The sequence below is a fragment of the Tamandua tetradactyla genome, chromosome 8, assembly GCF_023851605.1.
Source record: "Tamandua tetradactyla isolate mTamTet1 chromosome 8, mTamTet1.pri, whole genome shotgun sequence".
NCBI classification, from domain to species: Eukaryota; Metazoa; Chordata; class Mammalia; order Pilosa; family Myrmecophagidae; genus Tamandua; species Tamandua tetradactyla.
In genome coordinates this window covers 2,073,854-2,096,822 of record NC_135334.1, presented here as the reverse complement: position 1 = coordinate 2,096,822, position 22,969 = coordinate 2,073,854, and the positions used below count along the sequence as shown (strand labels likewise).

Genomic DNA, 22,969 nt, shown 5'->3' with positions numbered 1-22,969 from the left:
CCCATCTAGCTGGAGTTCATTCAACTTCCCTCAGCCCCTCCACCTGGAGCTCACCTGGTGTCTCTTAGCCCCTCCACCTGCAGCTCAATTGCCTCCCTCAGCCCCTCCAACTGGAACTCACCTGGCCTCCCTCAGCTCTTCCATCTGTAGTTCACCCAACTCCTCCAGACCCTTCCACCTGCAGTTTAACTGGCCTCCCTCAGCCTCCACCTATAGCTCACCTGGCCTCCCTCAGCCTCCACCTGCAGCTCACCTGGCTTCCCTCAGCCCATGCCTCCTTCTCCCCTGCCCCCCACAGGAGCACCAGGGGTGGTGCTAAGGTAGGGGGTGAGGCTTGCACTTCCAGGTACCAGCGAGGGTGGGGTGAGATTGGGTCCCTGTGCATGGGGGCAGGGAGAGAGCAGGCTACCCACAGCCCCCCCCACCCTACCCCCCTTCCATCATCCCAGCCCCTGGCCTCTCCACTCCCTCCACAGGCGGCTACATCAAGAAGAGACCAAAGGACGGAACCAGAGAAAGGAGAAAGAGGGGAAGGGGGACACTGCAGAGACGCTGCGGGCTATTCTGAACGAGTGAAACCAACCCAAAGAAGAGGCAGAAACGAAGAAGATAGAGAGAAAGCCTGGGACTTGAGAAGGAAGGAAAGTGGAGAAAAGGAGGAGTGGGGAGGAGGGCAGGGGAAAGACAGGAGAGAAGAGGAGGCACAGGCAGCCATCCAGGCAGACTCTGGTACCTGGAATACCAGCTGCTACCGTTTAGAGTGAGCTCTTTCAACCAGGCTGATCGCGGGAGTTGGTTTGTCTGTCTGTCTGCGGCTTCCTGCGAGGCACACAGGTTGGGGTGGGGGGGTGTGGCTCCCCGCATATTGCTCAAACCTCCCCCCAGCCTTCAGGACATGCCCCTTTTGGAGAGGCTGTGGGGAGGGGGCTCCATTCCGGCACTCTCTAGGCCTGCTAAGGGGCAGGAAGGTGGGAACAGAAGGCCCCTGACCTAGTGGTCAGGAGCATCACGCTCTGGGGTCCTGCTTAGCAAGGAGCAAGGGCCAGGGAAGAAAAGGCAGCTAGACACCAGGTCTCCGGGCAAGCCTGGGGAGCCCCCGCGCAAGGTGGAATCAGAGGGACTGGGAGACCTTCAGCCCCCAAACAAGCCGGCCGACCACGAGGACACGCCATGTCATCTCCCCTTCTCGTCGTGCCCCCAACTCCCCGTCACCCTGGGGGCTGTCTGAGAGCTTGGAGCTGGGTACCTGGGCAGGTAAGCCCCACCCCCACCCCAACGAACACCCCCTGCCAGTGCCAACCAGAGGCCTTTCCCAGCGGGGCACTGCATCACGCACCCGCCAGCCCTGTCCCTGGGGTGATGCAGGGGTGGAGGGGCAGGACGAGGCACAGGGGGAGGCAGCTGACCAGGTGGAGGTGCAGGGGAGACCTGGCACTCACCCTGAAGTAGGTAACGTTGGAGGGGGGGGCTCTGGCCTGAGCAGCTCCCCCCCCGTTCTTCTAGGGGAAGGTGTCTGTCCAAACACGTCCAGGTTGTCCCCAGGCCCAGCAGGGCCCGGTGGGGAGGAAGGATAGCCTGTGGTGAGGGTGGTGAAGCCCATGGCGGACCGGTAGCCAGGGCTCCCACTGCGGCTGCTTGGGGACGGCGAGCCCGTGGACGGCGTGGACTTGCGGGAGAAACTGACGGCAGCCGGTGGTTGGAGGGTGATCTCCGCCATCTCGGCCTGCTGCAGCAGACCTGGGCGAGGCCTGGCTCGGGCGGCCAGCTCCGGGGAGCCAGTACGGGAGCCAAGGGGGCTTTGGGTCAGAGGGGAGAGGCGGGAGGGCAGTAGCACCACTTGATGTAAGCTGGGCTCGGCGCGCCTGGGCTGCCGGGGACTGGGCCGGGGCCGGGGCTGCGGCTCGGGCCACCGGGTGTCCAGGCTGAACGTGCTGGGGCCACCATGCCCACCCGGCTCAGCCGGCTCAGGGTAAGGCAACACCGGAATGCCCATACCTTGGCTGGTATGTCTTAGCTGCCCTTGGCTCACCAGAGGTTGCATAGGTTTGTCCTGCCACTTGGCGGCGGTAGGCACGGGGACGGGAACCCGGCCTGGCGACTTGCCCGCCCAACTCTTTGGTGCCTCCAGAGACAGGATGCCCGGGTAGGCCGTGGGCACCTGGAGGGGCGCAGGGGGCAGTCCTCGAGGGAGGCAGGCCTGGGGCTGCAGACTCTCGGCTACATCACAGGGGTGCAGCTGGTGGGGGAACATCATGGCTGGGGTCTCCAGCCCCCCAAAGGGGAACTCGGGCCGGCCCCAGGGCTCAGGGGAGCGTCCTCCCGTAGGTGTCTGCGTCAGAGGCAGCGTGCTGTTGGATGCGTTCTCGCCGTTTTCCTCAGGGATGGTCGGGTGGCCAAAGGGTCCCTCGGGGTGCAGGGGCGGCGAGGACATGACAGAGCTCAAGGGGCTGCCCACCTCTGGCATGTAGAAGGATGGTGGCTCCACCTCTCCTGGGCTGCTGCTGCTGAGGTAACCATAATACTGGCCATGGTGGAAGGGCCGGGGAGCGGGGGGCCGGGCCTGGCCAGTGGCCTGGAGCCGCCCTTCCAGGCTACTGGGGCCCTCCAGACCACGGGGCTGGAACCGAGGGCTGTATGCTGGCGGTGGCAGGTATGACTCCTGGCTGGACGACAGAGGAGTCAGCTGGGACTTGAGGGCAGCTACAGAGGTGGGCACCAGCGGGTCGTCGTTCTCTTCATCCGACTGGCGGAACTCGGGGTACATGTCTGTCTCCTCTGCGAAGGGGAAGCCCTCGATGCGTCTGCTCTTCAGTGATGGCTCCACCTCGGAGGGGCCCATCACGAAGCGGCCATCGGGGCCCCTGCTTATGAGCTCGATGGGGGTTGTGGCCTCTGCCTCAGCCTCGGCTTTGGCCACACTATACTTCTTGCTGCTGATGGCCCTCTTGGTTTTCTTGTACAGTGACAGCTCTTTCTCCCGCGTGGGGCTCAGCATCCTTTTGGCCGCCAGCTGGCCCTGGTCATCTGAGGATTCTGACGGGGCCCGGAGAGTCCGGATACTCTCGGGACTCACCTTGCCGGAGGATAAACTGTGGGGGCAAGTGGAAGAGGACAGGGAGGGGGTGGGGAACGGAGAGCACTGAGCAGTCTGTTACTTCTTATTCTCTTGACTAAAAACAACAAAAATAGACAAACCCCTAGGAAGACAAGAATAAGGAGGGATGCAGAGGGGCTGTATGTTTGGGGGTGAAATATGTTGGTCATCTCTAGGGTTTTTATGTGTATTTGACCCAGTTTTTTGGAGGACCACCACCTCACCCCACTTTTCTTCTAGCTTGCTTCTACTGTGTGCACACTGCCATTCCCAGGGAAGTTGGGGGAGCTCAAGAAATGCAAGCTCATTTTAATATAAACCTAAGCAAAATGTATTAAGAAGGCCAATCTGTTAGGATGAAAAATAATTATGGAAATACATCCCCAAGCCAAAGGAAAGTAGTTTGGAGATTAGCTACTAATTTTGACTACCCACAAGCCTGCTCCCTTCCATTTGTGGACAACTTACAGTCAACATACAGATAAATTAGCAGTCAACAGGTTAGAAGTCAACTGTAAACATGGCTACCGTGTCCACCCCAGCACCTTCTCTCCACTGACCACAAATAGCCACTGCATGTTTATCGCACGACCAGAGACACTTACGGAGATTCCAGACTCTTCCTGCAGTGAGTGATGGACAGTGGAGGATCTGAAGGACAAAGAAAGGGAAGAGAGCTTCCTGAAACCGAGACTACAAGAAACTCTGCATTCTCATCCCTAAGTGTCAGCGAGACTGACACAAAGCCACAGAAGGACAAAGTTTCTTTTGATACTTGGCATTGATGAGTCTTAGCTCAGAGATCTATACCCATGACCAAATCCCACCTTCCCATGGATGCTCCACCACCATCCCTGCTTCCTGATTCCCTCTTTCAAATCAAGTCCCAATAGCAGCTCTCGCCAAGATCCTAGTTTCTCTATTTTCAAGGGGTCCTGCTACAAGTGGTTTGTCTCTCCTGATGGAGAAATTGGGCCTGGTATAGCAGGTGGGGCAGACACCCACCTTTTTTGCGCTTGAGCTTACGCTTGCGCTGCTTGTTGACGAAGCAGGCGGCCAGGGTGCTGAACAGGATGGCAGCTGCCAAGAAGCAGATGGTAGCCACAATTCCCGCCAACACAGGCCGTGCCAGCCCATCATCGGTCAGGTCTGGCTGCGGGAAGATGTCTGCAGGGAGGGGCAGGGAGTACTCATGAGTCCTACCCTGAGTGTCCCCCCACTCAGTTTTGCCCTATCTCTGAAGAACACACAATATTAAGGTTCAGGTACCATGCTCAACTCTGATATTGAAGAGGTTTGTATGGTGGTGATGGAGGTGGTGTTAGTGGTAGAGGTGATGGAGCAGGTGGTCGGTGGTGATGGAGGTAGCGTTGGTAGTAATGGTGCTGGTGACAGTGTTGGTGTGTAGAAGTAGAGTTGGTAGTGGTGGTGGTGGGGATGGTGATGGTGGTGCTGATGATGGTGTTAGGAGTGATGCAGTGTTGGTATTAGTGGTGGTGGCAGCACTGGTGGTGGTGGTGGTAGTTTTGAGGCTATTGGTAGCAGAAGTTGGGGTAGTATTAGTAGTGTTAGAGGTATCGGTGGTGCTGGTGTTAGTAGAGATGTTCATGGTAGTGTTAGCAAGAGAAGGTGGTAGCACTGGTGTTGGTACTGATGGCTTTGGTAGCGGTGCTGGTAGCACAGGGAGTGGTGTTGTCTGTAGTATTGGTAGTGAAGGTGGTGGTGAAGATAGTAGTGTATGGAGGTAGTGGTGATGGTGCTGGTAGTGCTAGTGATGCTGTTGGTAGTGGTGATGGTGGTAGTGCTGGTGCTGTAATGATAGCAGTCTTCACAGCAGTGTTAGTGGTGCGGGTGGTGGTGGTACTGGTGGTGGCAGTAGTGTTAGTAGTGGTAGCGGTAGTGGTAGTGGTGGTGGTAATATTGGTGGCGGCAGTGTTAGTGTGGTGGTATTGGTGGTGGTAGCACTGGTAGTGGTGGTAGCAGTGGTGGCAGTAGTGGTGGTAATATTGGTGGCGGCAGTGTTAGTGTGGTGGTATTGGTGGCGGCAGTGTTAGTGTGGTGGTATTGGTGGTGGTAGTATTGGTAGTGGTGGTAGCAGTGGTGGCAGTAGCGTTGGTAGTGGTGGTGGTGGCAGTGGTGGTTGTACTGTTGGTGTTATTAGTGGTAGTTGTGTTGGTAGTAATGTTAAAGGTATTGGTGGTGGTGGTGGTGATAGTAGCATTGGTGGTGGTGGTGGTAGTATTGGCAGTGGTGGTGGCAGTGGCAGTGTTGCTGGTGGTGGTGGTGGTGGCAGTGTTGGTAGTACTGATGGTGGTGTAGGTGTCAGTACTGCATGATTTACAGAAGTCAAGTAATTTTGGCATCACTTGGTAAAGAAGAAACTAACATCTACATATTATCTCCATGGAGATAATAATTCCAATAATAATCTATACTTGTCAAGTGCTTTACATTTTGCAAAGCACTTTCATACATGTGATCAGACATTCTCACATTAACCCCATGAGGCAGACAGGGCAGCTATTTTTATTCTCATTCTCTAAATGAGAAAACTGTTATTCGTTGAGTTTCAGTGACTTGCTTATATAGCCACAGTGAATCAGTGCCTGAACTGGAATCCAGAGTTCTGACTTCCAGTCCATTATCTCCTTCCTTAAACCATGCCGTCTCATTACAAAATAAGTGACTAGACGTGAAGGCTCCCAGAGGCTAAATACCAGAGCAGTGACAAGACTGTCGCTACAGAATTCCCACCCATCCATTTTTAACTCATTTCTCTATAGGCACCGCCACTTCCTACAGTTCAAATCAGTATGGCCTGGTTATCTCAGGGACTGACAGCCAGAGCTGGTGGGGACATCAGAGATGGGTGCTCCACTTTTTTCGTTTTACACACAAGTAGCTGAGCCTCACCTCTTGCCCAAATTCACACAACCAGTCAGTGACATATCCAGGATGAGATCCCAGGCCTCCTGACCCCGTATCTATTGCCTTGTTCTCCATAAAGTTCCACTCTTAGATTAGGTTCATCAAGGGCAAAACCTATATATAGCCATCTATTTGGCCAGAATCCAATGCTGGTCGATAATGATAATGGATAAAAATACTCAAAATCATGCTGACTGGCTGAATGGACAACGAGTGCTCCAACCTCAGAAACGCGGAACATAACAGCCGAGGCCACTACGTCCTTGCCTACCTATGTGCTTTCTCCCAGCCACATACGCTTCCCCTCGGGTGCCAGGCACAAAACTTTCGAGCGCAGGACAGCTGAAATGACCCCACGAAACACTCATGTCTTCTATTCTGTTCATGGCTGAAAACTATAGTCCCTGCTCCTCCATCCCCCTGGAACTCTTCCCTTGAGGAAAGCTGAGAACAGGTTTAGGCTGTTTCTGTTGCCTCTAGGAGGTACAATTTTTGAAAACATTATAAACAAGTAAAGCAAGCTCTGGTGTGCCTCATAAATGATACAGAAGTCATGCTGCAGTCTCCCCGCCATCCATGTCATTCTGTCATTTCACTCCTCTCCACACCGCACCTCAACATAACCCAACATAACCCAAGGAGTCCTGGGCTTGGCGTCTGAAATTCTTGCAAACAGGTCCCAAAGAAATGGTGCCACTGCAGATGACGAAGTAAGAGCCTCTTCCCACACCAAGGGAACCACTTTGTTGGGGGAGGGCCCCTGCTGTGTTGCTGGAGGAAGATGTGTAAGAATGGGCCCAGAGCCAGGAGAAGGAGAGAGAAATAGAGAAAATGCTAGGGAGTCGGCTTTATTTAGCCTAAAGAAATCTAGGGAGAGGAAGGAAGGGAGGGGAATGCCACCAAACAACAATTTTCTGAGTAAAACAAATGTAATTATAACACAGTCTTATAATAGGCGTTCTTGACCTGCTGTTTCTCCCCTCCGCTGCCCCATCCCCGCCAGAGTGGAGAACTAGAAGAAACAATTTATGGCAAACAGAAATGAAATCAAGTTCTTTCTGACTACTGGAATGAGCAGATGAGTTGAATTTCTTTCTGCAGGTATCTGATAGAACCTGTCTGAAACCCTTATGGGCTTAAAGAAATGCTACAGTGCCCAGGCAATTCCAGCTGGGGGTCTCCTTAGTTTGACACACCAGCCTCTCCCCCTGTATTGGATAGTCCACGGAGAGGCCCACATTTGCTTCGGGGGTTTACATCTCTACAGCTGTAAGAGACTCTCCCCACCCCTCAAAGTACCTGTGCTGGAGACGCCGGCGATGTTGCTGGGTTCACTCATCAGGTCCTGCATGACGGCTAGAACCCGGAACTCGTACCAGGTGTCCTGCAGCCCCAGGGACAAACCCGTCAGTGGCGGACCCTGGGACAGAGCCAACCCCTCACTGCCCTCATCAGCATGGCCTGCCTAAGACCTCTCCTGGAACAAGGCAGCCAGCTCTCTGGGATTTTAAACATTTCTGAAAGCTCTGATTTGGGGTGTTTGCCCATTTCTGTGGTGTAAATATTCCCACCATGGCTGATTTCAAACTGCCAACGGAAGGTTGCTGTAGGCCAAGCTGGGAAGAAAGTGCCCTCTCAGCTCTCAGGACCTACTGGGAGCCAGCTCTAGCACCCCACTGAACAAAAGTATTGGGCAAGGAAGACGGAAGACGAGTGTCCCTATCTATGAAACACACTGCTTCCTCCCCTCGCTGGAGAGACACCAATGTTTAGAGGAGGTTAGCTGGAAAAAAAGAAAACGTATTTCCCTCCAGGGGTTCTAAATTGTTTAAAGAGGAGTCCTTCCTTGGGTAAACCTAGAAAAAGATCCTTCTGGGAAATGCTCTTCACTCTTGGGTCAGACTCACAGAAGGGTGCTGGGTCAGGGCTCTTCGCCTGTCACCCAGCTTATGGAAAAGCCCAGAACAGACCGCTCCCCACCCCCACAGGCAGTTCGAGTTGTAGGTCACTGGCTGTCATGCCTGAGAATCCCAATTCCAGCAGAAGATCTGGAGGAGGACAGGTATGGCTGTGAGGGACAGGTGTATCTTGCCCTCCGAAGCCTGAATTGGGTCTCTCAGAGCTCCCCAAGGTTCTGGAAAGAACGGTGCCAATTCCAGAAGCCAGGGAGGAAGAGGCAGAGGAAAGCTCATCCCTCACCTGGGACAGATCCTTGGCAAAGAAATCCCCATCAGTGCCCGGGATGGCGTCGTCCAGCGTGTCCCATCGCTCTCCGACCCGGAACTCCATGACGTAGCGGTCGATGGGGAAGCTGTGGTTGGCAGGGGGGAGCCACGACAGAAGCACCCCCTGCTGGGTCCGATTGGCTGTGAGGCACCTTGGTGGGGTGACCAGCACCAGGGGTTCTGGAGTTGTGACCGGGAATGCTGCGGCCGAGGACACACGAAGTGGGGGATGGGGGAGGCGGAGGTGGCCTCAGCCCCACCCACCCATGCATTATCTCTGGGGAGCTCCGAACCAAGCTGGCCTCCACATGCCCAGGTGCCTGTGTCCGTAGCACTGAGGGGCCAGAGGGTGTCACCTAATATGGCCCTCCTGGCCCAAGCCAGAGAGGTGAGGGCAAGTGGCCCGGACCATCAGGTCATGATTCTGTTTCAGAGCGATGCCAAAGAACATACGTGAGGGCACAGAGTGCCTCAAAAGGGGAAAATTGGCAACGATAGGGAGGAAAGGAAGAGTGAAATGCAATTAAAATCTATTGTGTTCTCTTCCAGGGAACTAGATGTATCTTCTCACAGCACAGAGTCCACCCTTTCAATTTCTTCCTGGCCCAGGTGGAAAAAATGAGACTCAAAGATGGAGTTCCTCAAGTGGGGTAAGGGAGGGTAACTGGGAACGAGGCTGGAGTTGTCCACCTGTTCCACCTCGGGAACAGTCCATGAGGCTTGGGAGACACGCAGGTGTAACTACAGCCAGGTGGGAAGGCCCGAGCAGCTGTGCCCAGTAAGAAGGCTTGGCATGGAGAAGACTCCACAGAGAGAAATGGTCACATGACCACCACCAGGTGCAGTCACGGGGCCAAAGAGAAGAGCCAGCAGACAGTACAGAGGAGAAAGGCACAAACACATGGTCCAAAAAGGAAGACTAAAACCCTAGGCTGAAACTCCCATCTTAGGATGCACAGGGTCTGGCCCAGATAGGCTCTGCAGAGGGGGTAGGAGCTAGGGACCAGCAGACCCCAGAGGAGGGATGGCAGGATATCACTGGGAGAACAGAATACATTACTGTACAAAGCACTCGGCAGGGTACCTGGCACAGAGTAAGCAGTGTATGTTGGCTGCTGACATTGCCTTTAGCATCACCGGATCCCCAGAAAGCAACCTCCAGACATCCCAGCCCAAGGAGCTCACCTAAAGTGTTCACAGTGACCACCTCACTGAAGGCGCTCGTCCCCAGCTTGTTCTGGGCCAGGACGCTGAACTGGTACGCTGTCTCGGGCTCCAGTGTGTCCACCAGCAACCAGTTGGGTCCCAGTGGCACTGGCAAGGATAGCCAGTCATGGGGCCCAAACTGTGCCCGCTTCATCCTGGCCAAAAAGGAGAGGAGAAGATGGGGAGCAAGGGGTGGGGTGGGTTACACTGGAGAGAAAAGAGTGCATGCTAGGCCCTCCAGGGGGAGGTGGCGGGTGGACCGGCGTCCCCTGGCTCAGAAAGGAGGAAGTGAAGACCCCGGAGAGGGCCCCACCTGACTCGGCTGGGCCAACCCTTGTGGTACCTGCCACAGTCACTCTGGTGGTACCTACTCCCTCCTCTACAAAGGAGGCTTCAGACTCACGGACTCTCCAGACAAACATCAAATGCCAACTGCATTGTGGGAGAATCCCTCCTTGGTAATAACCCAGAGAGGATAGCCCATGATGAGTGGGGTTCAACAGAGGGACAGTAAGAACACTGGGGACACAGCGGGTACCAGAGTGGAAATGCAAGGAGGAGGGCCTCAGCCATGGCAGGACTGGGAAAGGAGCCCTGGGTGCTGGCCACCTGCTCTCCTGGGAACAGCACGCAGGGGACCCAGGACAACACAGAGGGCTCCCTTAGTGTAATCAAGCTTGGTTTATCTGAGGATGCCCCCCAGTAGGAGCTTCGGGATTAGAAATTGTGATCCCTAAACAGATTACATGGAGAGCCAAAGCTGGGTGGGGAGGTGGGGGAGGTCGTGTCTCCATGGGCTAGAGCCCATCGCCTGCAGGTGCAGTATTGCTATGTCGCCACAGGGAGGAGACGCTGTCCTGTGGACCAGACATGGTGTCCGCCCCGCCCTCAGCCCTAAGCTGTGTAGCTTGTAGGATGCCCCTGGGGTTCCCCTCTAGGTGTCAAGGCTCACTGCCTTATACACCCAAGAGGGTGAGCTGGGGCAGCAGAAAGCAGAGCAGAAAGAAGCTAGCGCAGACATCAGATGTCTGGGTCAGTCCACTAAGAGCCAGGGGCAGTCGGAATGCAAGGCAAGGAGGAGACCTCCAGACCTTTGTGCCAGGGGCCACCCAAGGCACCCCCACCCCCAGGCACCAAAGCAAATGAGCAAAGTGTGATGAAGGGATGCACATGAGCAGCAGCATGGGTGGAGCCACAAGCAGCCAGGGAGACCCCAAACTACGCAGGGCCCCCTCTGACACCGAGACCTTTGACCTGGACTCCCCAGAGATGGCTCAGCCATGTCAAATGCCCTTCCCTGGCCACACAGCCAGACAGCTCCCTGTCACTGAAGGAGCAGAGATAAAGGGGCGGTAGTTGGATGTTCCGGCTGCAATCCAGGATCTTTCCACCACCTCACAGGTCCCAACTTGCCAACTAGATCCAGTACATCTACCCAGAACTACTCAGCACCAGGACAGTCAGGGTCTGTGGGATACTGAGCAAGTCCACAATGGAACCAGGGCAGGTTCCCTGCATAACATCCTTAACTGTGAACATGCAAAAGAGTCTCCCTGGTCCCCCACAAGTTCCCCTCTGGATCTGAGCCTGGCTGGGAGAGATGTGTCTAAGGAAGAGGAAGCCAGAGGACTCCTGCTCAAGGACCTCTCTGTGCAGCAAAAGCCATGGGTCTCAGCTCAAGAGAGGAGAGTTCTAATGTGATGGAAAGGGGTTGGCTGTGCCTTCTCTTACCCCCTCTTCTCTACCCCCTGTCCTCACCCTGATTCATGCATTTTTGAGATCTGTTCCCCAAGGTGTGGACAAAGATCTCAAATCATCGCATCTGGCTAAATGAATAACAGAGCTATAAAAGCAACAGAGAAGCACATGGTCCTGGAGAGAAAAGGTGGACGCTGAAGACAAGGCCAGGAAGGTGAGCGCCACTTCTCCATAGTGGTTTCTGGAACCACTGGGGAAGGGAGAGAATAAAAACTAAATTTTAAGCTTCAAGCTGAGCTAGTTCACAAAGCACTGGAAGATTAGGAGTGTCACCCAGACTCCAGAAAGCAGGGGGACCTAGAGGAAGTATGAACCAAGGACATGTGGCAGCGAGAGAGGTCAGGGAGACAGCAGCAGAAGGCAAAGGAAGAGTCAGGCAGCCCCGGGAGAGCCCCCTGAACCTTCAGGGCTGGGACTTCAGGAAAGTTCAGAGCCCCACACATCCCATAGCACCTTGTCACCATCTCCACCTGCCTCGCCACCTGGAGATTCGAGACAGCAGGCAAAGAGCCACCTCCCATTCAAGAGACCCACCCACCACCACCCCAGGGACTGACTGAGGTCAGGAGGGGAAAGAAGCAGAGAGCAAAGCATGCGGGGCTGACTCACAGAGGCCCGTACCAGACTGAGAATGTCTGCTCATATCCTCCATCGTAGCCTGGCTCCCAGGACACATTGGCAGTCGTCATGGAGACCTGGACCCGGATGCTGCTCGGGGCGTGGGGGCTGGTACCTGAGAACAGACGGAAACTCTCAGACCCATCTCTGTTCTCAGGGGACAGCCTGGGTTTGAGTCCTGGTCCCCCAATTAATAGGCCCTGATGTCGAGAGGGCACTGAATCCACCCAGACTCCGCTTCAACAAATACATGATGGGGAAATACCAGCTCTCACCTCGGATGGTGGGGGAGTTTAAACGACGAGGTGTCCACCCCACTCAGTACAGAACCTAACACTTGCGGGAAACACTCCAAGTTTGTTAGCTATTGTTCTGATCACAGCTGTGTGAGAGCCCAGAAAAGTTCGGCTACCCAGCTGGCATCCTGGAACACCTCAGGAAGTAAGGGATGGGAGCTTAATGCCTGATGACTCAGGAAATGGAATACAAGTTACTTCCTTCTGCCACAGCCTTCTCCCTCACCCTTCTCCCCCCACCAGGTTTTGTAGGGGTTCCCCTCCAGGAAGCTTGGTCCCCTACCGGTGCCCCTCACTCCAATTCTCCCAGTCTTCCTTTTCCCATCATGCCCTTGCACTCAGAGCTCTGCATAATTAATGCTATTACTTATGGGGGTGCCTGATTTCTGCGTCACCTGGGAAGGTGAGTTATGGGGCCCCTCCCCAACAAAAACAGAATCCCTAAGGAAAAGAACCCCTGAGCTCAAGGAGAGTCAGGTGTGAGCACGGTGGCGCCTGCGCGGGGCGCAGACTGACTTCCAGAACACGTCTCTGTGGAATCCAGCAAGCAGACACGCCTAAGGTTTGGCCCCGCCCAGGTCTCGGCTCCGCCCACATACCGACCACGGTGAGGTGGGTGCTGGCAGTGATGCTGGTGACCACGTTGGCGGCGACGCACTCCCACTCGCCGTGGTCCTCCTTACTCAGCGCGCGGAACTGGAGGCTCCCACTGGGCAGGGCATTGTGCTTGCTTCTGCTGGGCTTCCCTACCTTAGCCAAACAAGGGCACAAGGACAAGGGCAGCGGGTAAGGGGGCAAGTAGGGAAGGGTGGGAAGGAAGAAAAGCCACAGCATCTCAGGACTATGTGAGGGGACGTCAAACCCTCTGCCTCAGCACCCCAACTGGACCCCGCCCTGATCTGGGAAGTTACACTCTGCCCTTGTCAGCCCAGCTGGACCCGGCCCTGCTCTGGGAGCTCACCCTCTGATCCTCGGCACCCCAGCTGGACCCCACACTGCTCTGGGAAGTCACCCTCTCCCTCAGCACCTCCTCCACCCCTCTCCCAAGGGACTCCAGAACCCAAAGGTACCTTCCTCCAGGTAATGACGGGGAAGGGGTCTCCGGCGGCAGCACAGGGGATGAGCAGCTCCCGGCCAGCCTCCTGCCTATACTCCCAGCCCGGTAGCACCGTGAAATACGGGGGGTCCTGGAGAGGAGAGCACACCCAAGCTGGCAAGTCAGGTGCCTGCATGCCCCATGCTCCCAACGGCCACGCCCAGCCCGGGGCCTCACCTTCAGGACAAGTCGTGCAGGGGCAGACTGGCCCATGGTCCCCAAGGTATTGTAAGGCACACAGGTATAAGTGCCAAGGGCCTCCTCTGTGGCCTCCTCGATGCGGATGGAGCCGTCCTCCATCAAGGTCCAACCAAGGTTCTGCCGGAGCACAGAGGACACAGGAGGGAGCCCTGGTAAGGGAGAGGCCATTCCGTCCCTCCCCACCTGGGTGAAGACGTCAGCTGTGCAGCCATGCAGCATCCCCACTGGGAGGTGCTCCTGAGCACTGCTCCCGGCTCGGTGGGCCCACCCGCCTGAGGACAGCAAGCGCTTGCAGCAAGCAGGACCTCTGTCTGGCTCGGGACCCCTAGGCGAAGCAGCTCTCAGTTGTCCAGTTTTTGGTGTAAGGTCCTTGGCAGAGAACTAGAGCCCTGGGGCAGCACTGTGGCATAAGGAGGGGGCATGTCCTTGGCACCTTCTCGATCTGCAGGGGGCGGCCGTCCTTGTTCCACTTGACCACAGTGGCAGGAGGCTCTGCATCCACGGGGCAGCGGATGTAGCCATGGATTCCCACGGGCACATAAATGACAGGGGGCATGTTGAGGACACGGGCTGGGTCTGCAGAGGAGCAGAGGAGCAGGAGAGAAGTTAACGATAAGGTGGGAGGACGGGCTGCGTGGCCCTCCACAAGCCATTCCCCGGCACGGCCCCTCATGTTCGTGCATCCTTCAACCCACACATGCTTAGAGCCTCCCAAGCAAGGAGACACCATGAACGGCATGACAACAGCCCTGCCCTCCCAAGCTTGCAGCTTGTGCAGTCTGTCTAGCCTGCTGGATTTATAAGGACTTCTGTTTCAAATGCTTGGAGACAATCAAAGCCCATGCCAGCAAGCCCATCTGTAGGGTCCCTAAATGACACCCCTGCTTTTGCTTGTCTCCCTGGATCCCCAACGCCCCTTTCTCCAAGCCCCTACACCCCTGACCTGAGCCAACATCTGACCATACCTTTCCAATGCAGGGCTCTCCTGGACAGCAGGCAGCCCACACTCCCTCCACACAGAGGATGACAGTTCTGTCCATAAGGTGCTCAAAGCCATGACCACAGCTGCCATTTTTTGCTCCTCCCCACTCCCTCTCTCTTTTGCTAGTTAGCCAGCCTCTTCAGGCCTCAGTTTACCCATCTGTACAACTAGAATACAGATCCAAGCCTGGCCACAGGTGCTCAGCAGAGCAGCCTGGGGCCCTAGCATGTCCTCTGATATGGAGTGAGTCACCCTGGGAGGGCTACCGAGGAGAAAAATCCAGAACTTCCAGGGAGACAGAAAGGATGAATGAACTGGTATCTTTTAAGCATTTCGAGCTCTTTAGAGAAGAGCATTACATAAATATCAGGCTGAGTTATATATTTAGACCTAGCTTCCTACTTTTATATGGGAGAGGTTCTTTTTTTTTCCTCCAAGGTTTTCAAAGGGTTTATGAATGGGAGATACTCCAAACATTGTCTCTCAGCAGAAATAAAGATCCTTGTCTCACCCACCTGTACATTTCAAACCCCTGGATTCCTTGGAAGATGGGAAGGAGGTTAGAAAAGGACAAGGTGGGGGTGGGAAGTGGCGGTAGAGAGAGACGGGAAAAAACAAAGCACCTCTCTCAAAAGATGGAAGGCTATGGCTTATGGGTTGAGGCCCCGACCATCCCTCCCGAGACCAGCCCTGGGGACACTCCCCCTGCCCACTGGCCCTTCCTGCCCAGGGGATGCAGCCCACTCCAGCTGAGAGTAGACTCTGTGCTCCTCCTAGACCTTTCACAACCCAGCACAGGTTGGAGCACCTCACATGTGGTTTATAACCAATTTCTCCACACCTTGTTCCTACTACAGGTCTAAGTGGGTCAGACGTGATCTCTGGGATCACACGGCTTTTCCTGGGCCTCGTGGCTCTTAAAAGTTTGAGACTTATAATATAGCAGGTGAAAAGTCCTTTTAAGTTGTTCTCAATGGAGGTGGGAGAGTAATGTCTTCTCCCTACCAGCTAAATCGTTCTACAAAAGGGAGAAGCTGATGGGGATGCTCATTTGTCAATGTGTGCCAAGGCCCAGTTTGGCACAGGGGTGTGAGAGGACAAGCTCAGCTGCCTCAGCCTCTATTTTTTCCTCTACTTGTCTTGATTCATGTTGCTAACCCCTGGACCCCTCTTGGGCTGCTGCCCGTCTTGCACCTGCCATCCCATTCCCTTAGATGTGAGCAGTCACCCCACCAGCCCCCAAGCGACAGAGACATCGCTTCCTGCAACACCGTGCAGCCTTTGCTGCCTCAGTGATGGGGCCATCTGCAAGTCGAGTGGAAGAAGGCAATCCTTGTTACTTCTCTCTCTCTTCTCCTCTCTGTCACTCACACTCACAAACACACACACACACAGTTCAGCTTGCCAGTGGGTGGGAAAGCACCCAACTGCAGCTGAGTAGCTAAAGATGAGGGACTGAATTACCGTCCTCACACAAAGCCCAGGTCGTCCTGGCAGGAGGATCTCTAGCAGCCCCACGGAGAGTGATAAGAAAGCCACGTGGGAGCCGTCTTGGTGAAGCTGCATCTGGTTACCCTGGAACAGGGAATTCTCTCCCCCCTCGTCCACACGCCAGTCCACAGAGGACGGGAAGGCAGAGTCCACAGTTACCGGGAGCCCTGACGTGCGCAGGGCCCTAAGCTACGCCCCCTCCGAGATCTGAGAAAAGGGCACCAAATAGCAACCAGTCCAAGGTCCAGAAGGCTTGGCTACTGTTCAATTCAAGGAGTGTGTTCACAAGTCAGAAAACAAAAATGAGTTAGCTGACACCGGTGGACACACTTGCCTGTGGAAGATGCCTTGCAGCCCTGGAGCGGCCCACCTAGGCGGTCTAGGCCCCGCCCTCCCCAGGCTCCTCCCTCCCTTCGGCAGTCCTCCCCACCACATGCCCTCCGGTGACTCTACTGTCCTCCGGCCCCCGGGCTGGCCTCTGTGATCCGCTGGCACTACTCACACTGCACGGTCAGGTACGCTGAGGCCGAGGGGGAGCGCCCCAGGCTGTTGCTGGGGACACAGGTGTACTTCCCGGCATCCTCTGGTTTCACCCGGAAGATGATGAGGGTCCCGTCAATCAGGATGCGCACCCTCAGCTTCAGGTCACTGCGAGGGGGGCGGGGAGTGAGCGAGGGGGGCGGGGAGTGAGCGGGCGGGGGAGGGGCTTCCCTGAGACACTGGCGCTGCCCCAGCGCCCAGGCCCCCTCAGCTTCAGGTCACTGCGAGGGGGGGGCGGGAAGTGAGCGGGTGGGGGAGGGGCTTCCCTGAGACACTGGCGCTGCCCCAGCCCCCAGGCCCCCTCGGCTTCAGGTCACTGCGAGGGGGGCGGGGAGTGAGCGGGCGGGGGCGGGGAGTGAGCGGGCGGGGGAGGGGCTTCCCTGAGACACTGGCGCTGCCTCAGCCCCCAGGCGCCCTCGGCTTCAGGTCACTGCGAGGGGGGGGCGGGGTGTGAGCGGGCGGGGGAGGGGCTTCCACGAGGTGCCAGGACAAGGCCTTCACCCCCCCACCCTGGCTCCCACAGCTGAGGCAAGGAGACCTAGCTTCACCCGGCTTTCCCGAGGGCCCCGTGTACAGCAGCACAGACTCCCATCTTTCTACTTAGCACAAGGCCAGCGCAGAGGGGACGCCCCCCCCCCACCTCTCTGCACGCTCCTGGAGCCCCAGAGGCAGGCTGAGGCCACTCCTGCTCAGAGGCCTTGCCTCTGGGGGTCTGATGGAAGAGCCCCAGGAGGGCGTCCGAGCAGATGCTCACTTCTGGAAGTAGACATTCTCGTCCTGCCAGTACCAGGTGTAGGTGAGGTTGCCGGGATACGCCTCTGCACGGCAGGTGAGCAGAGCATCCTGGGATATGTTGACAGTGATGTTCTCAGGAGGGGAAACTATGAAAGGAGGCCCTGGGGAGACAGGAAGCGTACGGAGCATGACATCACCTGAGGGGGGCTGCTGGACGGGTGCACTGAGAGCTCTGAGACACCCAAGCAGTTGTGTCCGAACCCTGGGGGGAGGAGGCAGGGGGCAGCACTGGCCCCAGAGCTGCGTGATGGTTGGCATGGAGACACATGCACCTGGTGTCCCTCCTAAGGCTCTCACTCTCCCTACAGGTATGTGTCCCCAGCACTAAGTCGCAGCTGACCCCTCCTCAAGCACACAGGTGCCCCCCACCCACATGCACAATCTCTCTCTAGACCCGGGTTCCCCAAAGCAGCAGTGTACACTGCACACATGCTCACACTCCCTTCCTGGCCCACCCTTCTCTCCAGCAGAGCCCCTAAGCACAAGGCATGCAGGATGGAAAAGCCCATTCTTTTCAAATCCAGAGCCAGCAAAGTCCTCTCGTAAGGCTTCCCGGAGGAGGCAGGAAGGCAAGCAGAGACTGTAAAGGGTGAGTGCCCACAGTCCCTGATGCCGGCTTTCCAGACACAGCTGGGCTGACCGGCCATCTCTCCCAGGCTGTATCTGAGACTGCACAAGCCTGACCCCGGCTGGTACACTCAGGCCAACAGGCGCTGCTGTCACCATGATACAGCTTTCTCCATTCCTCCAGCAGGGGGGCAGCACAGAGACAGCCAGAAGAGACCACTGTGCCCACTGCCACTTCCTGGGGCACCTGAGCCCCAGGCTTCTCCCCCTGCTGATGCTGTAGACCCGGCCCTGCCAAAGCCCTGATGTTATTTAAATGTCTAGGGCTTGGACCACATCTTAGCTCTCTGTACTGATGTCCTCACTAATGGACGGCTAACCCAGAGGAGGCCGGAAGCAGAACAGAGGGAAAACTGAAAACCTACTCCCCACACTGCCTTTCTTGCATACCTGTGCAGGCCCCCAGAGCCCCCAGCCCAGCTCCATCCCCCATAGCAGGGTACTGTGCCCTGGGAAAATCCCTCCATGGCTCAGGTGGGCTGCACAGCCGGTGACAAAGCCCCAGGAGTACAAGAGCCTGAAGGCGTCGCTCTTACCTTGGACAAGCAGGTGGGTAGTGTGGACGGCCTCCCCCTGTATGCTGTAAGCCCGACAGGTATAGGCGCCTCGGTCCTCCCGACTGACTGATGTCACGGTCAGGCTCCCGTCACTCACCTGGGGCCGAGGACAGAGGGAACTCAGCACCGCGCCCCGGGCACACCCATGCTGTGCTCACGTCCATCTGAGAGGCATGGCCTTGGGGACTCATGCACCGGGAGGTGGGGAGGAAGAGAGGGGGAGGAGGGGGGGAGGGAAGGAGGCACATTTCATCCTCCATCTCTCCCCAACCATCAGACATGACACCTTCCACCAAGCCAGTCCATCTAGTGCTGATAGAAAGTTTTCTTTCCAGGCCTTTGTACATGACAACTGTAATCATGTGAAGGGAGGGGGAGAGAAAGCAGAGGGAGGGCAGGAGAGGAAGAGTGCTTATGGTGTCCCAGACACCCTACCTGGTATTTCCCACTAGCACCTAGGAGTGTCCCCTCCTTGAGCCAGGTGACGATGGGCTTGGGGTTCCCAAAAGCTGTGCAAGTCATGGTAACACTGCCACCCTCCTTGGCCTCGATGTACTGGGGGGGTGTTTCCGTGAAGGTGGGAGGAGCTGGAAAGGAGACCAAGCAAACAATGGGATTAGCCAAACTGGCTGCCCCAGGGCACACACACAGCAAAACCCCACCAAGTCCTCACCACCGCTCAGGCAGGAGTCCCTGTGCAAGATGAAGACAATAATCCCTGGGGTCTGATGAAGACGCGAAGGCAGGGCTAGGTAAGCACTCTGCCCACTGTTACCATACAGGGGGGAAGGGGCGACACAGAATGCAAACTTAGGCTGGCTGGATCCAAATTCTAGACTTTTCCCACTGTGCTGTACTAGTTCACAAGGAGATAGTGTTTCCTGAGCGTCCAAGCTAGAGGGTGCAGCTCTTAGCACTGGGGATGTAGTGGTATACAGGACAGCTCCTGGGAGCTCACAGACACCTGCTGTTCCCTGTTTCCTTCCGACTCTGCGAGCCTCCCTCAGCCTCTCCTCAGGGCTGGGCCCTACTTCCTTCAGCAGCTCCAGCTTAGCCAGACCTGTGTGTCCAGAACATCCATAGCCTGAGGGGTACTGAGAACCAGAGCCCCAGCCAGGCCCACCCAAGGCCAGCCGGTCCCACGTTTCCCAGTAGAGGAAAACTCCCTTCTCCCCACTTCCTTTCCTCCTGATTTTATCAGTCATTTCCCCCCTGCACTGGAATTTTGATTAAAACTCCATCCTGTCTAGATAATCAGCTTTTAAGACACTCTGTCTCATCTGCCCAAGCTGCTGGTAGCAGTAGTCCTGTCAGTCTTAAACTCTGGCACCATCCGTTCTGGGATTCCCTGACCTGGCAGTAGGGGACCCTGTATCTGAACACCAGCCCTGAAGGTCCTCTGGAATGCCAAGGTCTTAGCCCCACAAAACTGGACTGCAGCTGGCTGTTCTGTGCTCACTTCAAGGCTTCAAAGCCCAAATTCAGGTCTTAGCCTGTTACCTATGTGACTGTGAGAAAGGGGCTCAACCTCTCCAGGCTTTACCTAAATCCTGCACCCTCCAGAACTGATGAAAAGAATGAATGAGATGAAGTTGTTTCTGATTGGATCTTGTCAAATGCAGACACACACACACAAAAGTTGGTGTTTTTGCCATTCCTATCCTCAGAAGTCTCTGAGGCACCAATAAGAAGCTTTGAGAGGGGTTTCTCCTCTTGAGCCACCCCTCCCGGTGCCTTTATGAGCCAGTCCTGATGTGCTCCAGCCTCAGCACCGACCACATCTGCCCCTTCACCATGCTCTGACTGCATCATCCTTCTTTGGGCTCCTCAAGTGTGCCAAGAACTCCCGACCTCAGGGCCCTTGCATCTGCTGTCCCCTCTGCCTAGAAATCAGCCCCCAGGTGGCATTCCCTCATTCCATTCACATCTCGCTTCCTTGCTTGACCAGGCCATCCAAGATACGCTTCCTGCCTTCTCTATCCTCTCAACACTGTTGATTTGCTTTAGAGAGCACGCCACTAACTGAAATCATTTGGGAAATTTACCTGCTCCTTTGCCCTCTTGACTACGACGGAGGCACCTTGCGAGAAGGGAACTGTTCTGTAATCCAGCTGCATGCCCAGCTTTTAGTATAGTTCCTGGCATGCAGTAGAGTGCCCAACAGGTACTTGTTGAATGAAGAATAGGAATGAAATGAGCAAATAAAAGAATGAAGGTACATGCAAGCACACACACACCTGCAGATCAACACCAGTGTATGCTCATAAATTTCTTAGGAGCAAAAGCCAGGGCTAGACTATGCTCTCCTATAGCCTCAAAGTGCCAGCTCAGTATGGGCACATGGGGCCCCTGGGGAGTGAACACTGAATAAAGTAAGAAGCACACATCACCGCACACAAAAGCACACGCAACCTACAACCTCAGGAAAAGCAATTCTGAGCCACCATCGAAGGCTGTACCAAAGATGATGGTAAAAATCGTCCACATCTTGGAAGAAGGATCCCAGAAGCCCAGGTCCCTCTTTCCACCTGGGAACACACAACTTGCTCATTTCCCAACAGAGACGAGAAACAAAGCAGCCCCTCCCTTGCCAAGCCCACCCCCTACAGCACTGCTAACACATTCACAGCCTCCATTACCTCTAGTGTCAAGCTTAAAAGAAAAGATGATAAATTAAATTATGTCCTGAAGTGACAAATTAATTACTAATTACATAATTGCTTTATTTAGGTGCTAATCAGGAAAGTTCTTGGAACAATTTAGCATTTTCAGGAAAATAATGGTTTGAGTCTCGATTATTTACTGAATTAGGTGTTAGCTTGCCAGCTGCATTTCCAGGCTTAAATCTTTTTTACAAGTGCCCTGTAATTAATAGTTCAAGTTAGAAATAGGCTGACCTCTCCAGCAAATAATTCACCAACCTAAAGTGAAGCTTGGACTCCTTGGGTATTTTGTACATGATAAAGAAATAACTGAGTGTGTTTCCACCCAATTGGTCTTCAAAGAAAACATGGGAAAATGAGACGATTTGTAATTCTAATTTTTCACTGGCCTTTCATTTTCCAAAGGTGATCCCTGTCAGAAAATGCCTGACATTAAACATTGTAGTTTGGAAGCACTGGAATGTTGGGGCTTAGACTCTCTCATTTTAATAATAGTAATATTTATGCTGGAAGGGACCTCAGGACTTGGGATGAAGGAAAAGGGGAGAGTCTCTTTTTTCACCTTGTGAGATGTCTATTTTGTTCTACCCATTTGGCACGTAGGCACCTTGTTAATGGTGAAATACACTCTATTGTGTTCTCAAATCCAAAGCAGATGGTACACCTTCTTAGTTCTTCTGCGTAATGCTTCCATACGAGTAACCTGCTTGCCTTCCCCAAATGCACTGGCTCCCTTTCCTCTGAGCTTACAGGCATGCTGTTCCCTCTACATGAACTGTCCTTCCCCATCTCCACCCCCATACCAAGCTAACCTCTCATCCCACCACAAGTCTTTGGGTAGACGTCATTTCCTCAGAGAAGCCAACAATGTAATTGTCTATGGACTAGACACTTTCTTAAAGCCTCTTTAAGAGCTGGGACTGTTCCCAGAGCTGTAATAGGGTAGACATTCAAAAATATGATTTGCATGGATAATTACTGGTGGATATGAAAGGACTTTCGAATTACCCACATTCCTGCATCTTACAACCTGAGGTCTTCCCTGTGTTTCCCACACCCCTCTACTTCACTGTCACCTGATTCCATCACTGTGCTGGGTTGAAATGATGTATGTACCCTAGAAAAGCCATGTTTTAATTCTAATGCCGTTTTGTAAAGGCAGCCATTTCTTCTAATCCCTATTCAGTATTGTATGTTTGAAACTGTAATTAGATCACCCCCCTGGAGATGAGATTTAATCAAGAGTGGCTGATAAGCTGGATTAGATGGAGGCGTGTCTCCACCCATTTGGGTGAGTCTTGATTAGTTTATGGGAATCCTATAAAAGAGGAAACATTTTAGAGAAAGCTAGAGATTCAGAGAGAGCAGAGAAGAACAATATAGCCATGAGAAGCAGAGAGCCCATAAGCCAGTGACCTTTAGAGATGAAGAAGGAAAACGCTTCCCAGGGAGCTTCATGAAACAGGAAGCCAGGAGAGAAAGCTATCAGATGGCGCTATGCTCACCATGTGCCCTTCCAGCCGAGAGGGAAACCGTGACTGTGTTCACCATATGCCTTCTCACTTGAGAGAGAAACCCTGAACTTCACTGGCCATCTTGAACCAAGGTATCTTTCCCTGGATGCCTTGATTGGACATTTCTATAGACTTGTTTTAATTGGGACATTTTCTCAGCTGTAGAACTGTAAATTAGCAACTTATTAAATTTCCTTTTTAGAAAGCCATTCTGTTTCTGGTATATTGCATTCTGGCAGCTAGTAAACTAGAACAATCATTTTCCTCTATAAAACGGGAGGATGGCCAGCACCTTCCACATAATTACCCCCATGTCACTGATGTTCTAGACACTGTGCAAGACACTTTCTCACACAGTATTTCATTTAGTTCTCATAA

General features: G+C 54.5%; 1 protein-coding gene and 1 long non-coding RNA gene across 11 annotated transcripts in view; one reads left to right on the top strand and one right to left on the bottom strand.

Moving 5' to 3' along the window:
• IGSF9B (immunoglobulin superfamily member 9B) overlaps nucleotides 1-22,969 on the bottom strand; it is a 57,868-nt gene that overhangs the window by 15,675 nt on the left and 19,224 nt on the right. For 4 of the 7 annotated variants that reach the window (XR_013156439.1, XM_077112397.1, XM_077112401.1 and 1 more), the window contains exons 3-17: nucleotides 18,850-19,001; nucleotides 18,394-18,511; nucleotides 17,190-17,331; nucleotides 16,398-16,543; nucleotides 13,856-13,998; nucleotides 13,399-13,539; nucleotides 13,196-13,312; nucleotides 12,725-12,875; nucleotides 11,821-11,944; nucleotides 9,433-9,608; nucleotides 8,222-8,448; nucleotides 7,322-7,406; nucleotides 4,100-4,261; nucleotides 3,700-3,745; nucleotides 1,440-3,089 (exon numbers count right to left, since the gene is read on the bottom strand). Coding sequence is in view for 5 of the 7 variants with exons in the window: in XM_077112397.1 (XP_076968512.1) it covers nucleotides 1,440-3,089; nucleotides 3,700-3,745; nucleotides 4,100-4,261; nucleotides 7,322-7,406; nucleotides 8,222-8,448; nucleotides 9,433-9,608; nucleotides 11,821-11,944; nucleotides 12,725-12,875; nucleotides 13,196-13,312; nucleotides 13,399-13,539; nucleotides 13,856-13,998; nucleotides 16,398-16,543; nucleotides 17,190-17,331; nucleotides 18,394-18,511; nucleotides 18,850-19,001 (3,580 nt within the window). In the remaining 2 variants the exon portion in view is untranslated. Of the gene's footprint in view, nucleotides 1-487; nucleotides 820-1,439; nucleotides 3,090-3,699; nucleotides 3,746-4,099; nucleotides 4,262-7,321; nucleotides 7,407-8,221; nucleotides 8,449-9,432; nucleotides 9,609-11,820; nucleotides 11,945-12,724; nucleotides 12,876-13,195; nucleotides 13,313-13,398; nucleotides 13,540-13,855; nucleotides 13,999-16,397; nucleotides 16,544-17,189; nucleotides 17,332-18,393; nucleotides 18,512-18,849; nucleotides 19,002-22,969 lie in introns of those variants that run through there. The other 3 variants (XR_013156438.1, XM_077112400.1, XM_077112398.1) reach the window with 3 other exon arrangements.
• On the top strand, nucleotides 16,689-21,563 carry LOC143644003 (uncharacterized). 4 transcript variants are annotated; one of them, XR_013156443.1, is made up of 5 exons: nucleotides 16,689-16,747; nucleotides 16,959-17,264; nucleotides 17,698-17,819; nucleotides 17,985-19,166; nucleotides 19,665-21,563. It is a non-coding gene; the product is annotated as an uncharacterized LOC143644003 (long non-coding RNA). The 4 variants fall into 4 exon arrangements; XR_013156442.1 differs by having other exon boundaries at nucleotides 17,982-19,166; XR_013156441.1 differs by having other exon boundaries at nucleotides 17,701-19,166.